The sequence below is a fragment of the Capra hircus genome, chromosome 15 (assembly GCF_001704415.2).
Source record: "Capra hircus breed San Clemente chromosome 15, ASM170441v1, whole genome shotgun sequence".
Taxonomy (NCBI): Eukaryota; Metazoa; Chordata; class Mammalia; order Artiodactyla; family Bovidae; genus Capra; species Capra hircus.
In genome coordinates, this window is record NC_030822.1 from 40,036,670 (window position 1) to 40,037,823 (window position 1,154).

Below are 1,154 nucleotides of genomic sequence, written 5' to 3' on the forward strand. Positions count from 1 at the left end.
AGCTTGAACATCTGGAAATTCATGATTCACGTACTGTTGAAACCTGGCTTGGAGAATTTTGAGCATTACTTTGCTAGCATGTGAGATGAGTGCAATTGTGCGGTAGTTTGAGCATTCTTTGGCATTGCCTTTCTTGGCATTGGAATGAAAACTGACCTTTTCCAGTCCTGTGGCCACTGCTGAGTTTTCCAAATTTGCTGACATATTGAGTGCAGCACTTTCACTATTCCTCTGTTGAAAAGACCTCTCGCCTTTTTTCAGGCAGCCGGGAAGATGGCGGACATTCAGACAGAACGTGCATACCAAAAGCAACCGACCATCTTTCAAAATAAGAAGAGGGTTCTGCTTGGAGAAACTGGCAAAGAAAAGCTCCCTCGATACTACAAGAACATTGGTCTGGGCTTCAAGACTCCAAAGGAGGCCATCGAGGGCACCTATATTGACAAGAAATGCCCCTTTACCGGTAACGTCTCCATTCGAGGGCGGATCCTGTCTGGCGTGGTGACCAAAATGAAGATGCAGAGGACCATCGTCATCCGCCGAGACTACCTTCACTACATCCGGAAGTACAACCGCTTCGAGAAGCGCCACAAGAACGTGTCCGTGCACCTTTCTCCCTGCTTCAGGGACGTCCAGATCGGTGACGTCGTCACGGTGGGTGAGTGCCGGCCCCTGAGCAAGACCGTGCGCTTCAATGTCCTCAAGGTCACCAAGGCTGCCGGCACCAAGAAGCAGTTCCAGAAGTTCTGAGACTGGACCTCTGCCTGCTGCCCCAAACACAATAAAGTTATTTTCCCAGGCAAAAAAAAAAGAAAAGACCTCTCGCTCCAGAGTGAGGACTCTTGTGCCACAGAGTATTAATGTTGTGACATTACAGAGTGTCTTGTAAAATAAACGCTAATTTCTTTCTCATGGCGGGGAGGCATTGCATTACAAGTTCTGGAATGAGAAAGCATGGGTTCAAATGCCAGCTCTTGGCAAGGAACAACAAGTGTCGGTGAGAATGTGGAGAAAAGCGAATCCTTGGGCACTCTAGGTGGGAATGCAAATTGGTATAGCCACTGTGAAAAACAGTATGTTGATTCCTCAAAAAATTAAAAATAGAGTTACCATACGATCCAGCAATCCCATTTCTGGGTACTAATCCAAAGGAA

General features: G+C 47.1%; 1 protein-coding gene across 1 annotated transcript; it reads left to right on the top strand.

Moving 5' to 3' along the window:
- On the top strand, nt 250–798 carry LOC102177819 (40S ribosomal protein S11). The gene has a single exon (XM_005689697.2). It carries the CDS (start codon nt 274–276, stop codon nt 748–750), a length of 477 nt encoding a protein of 158 aa, XP_005689754.1. The 5' UTR covers nt 250–273; the 3' UTR covers nt 751–798.

Excerpts from the sequence above, each read along its gene's own strand:
- LOC102177819 (XM_005689697.2), top strand. The coding sequence starts at position 274 with ATGGCGGACATTCAGACAGAACGTGCATACCAAAAGCAACCGACCATC.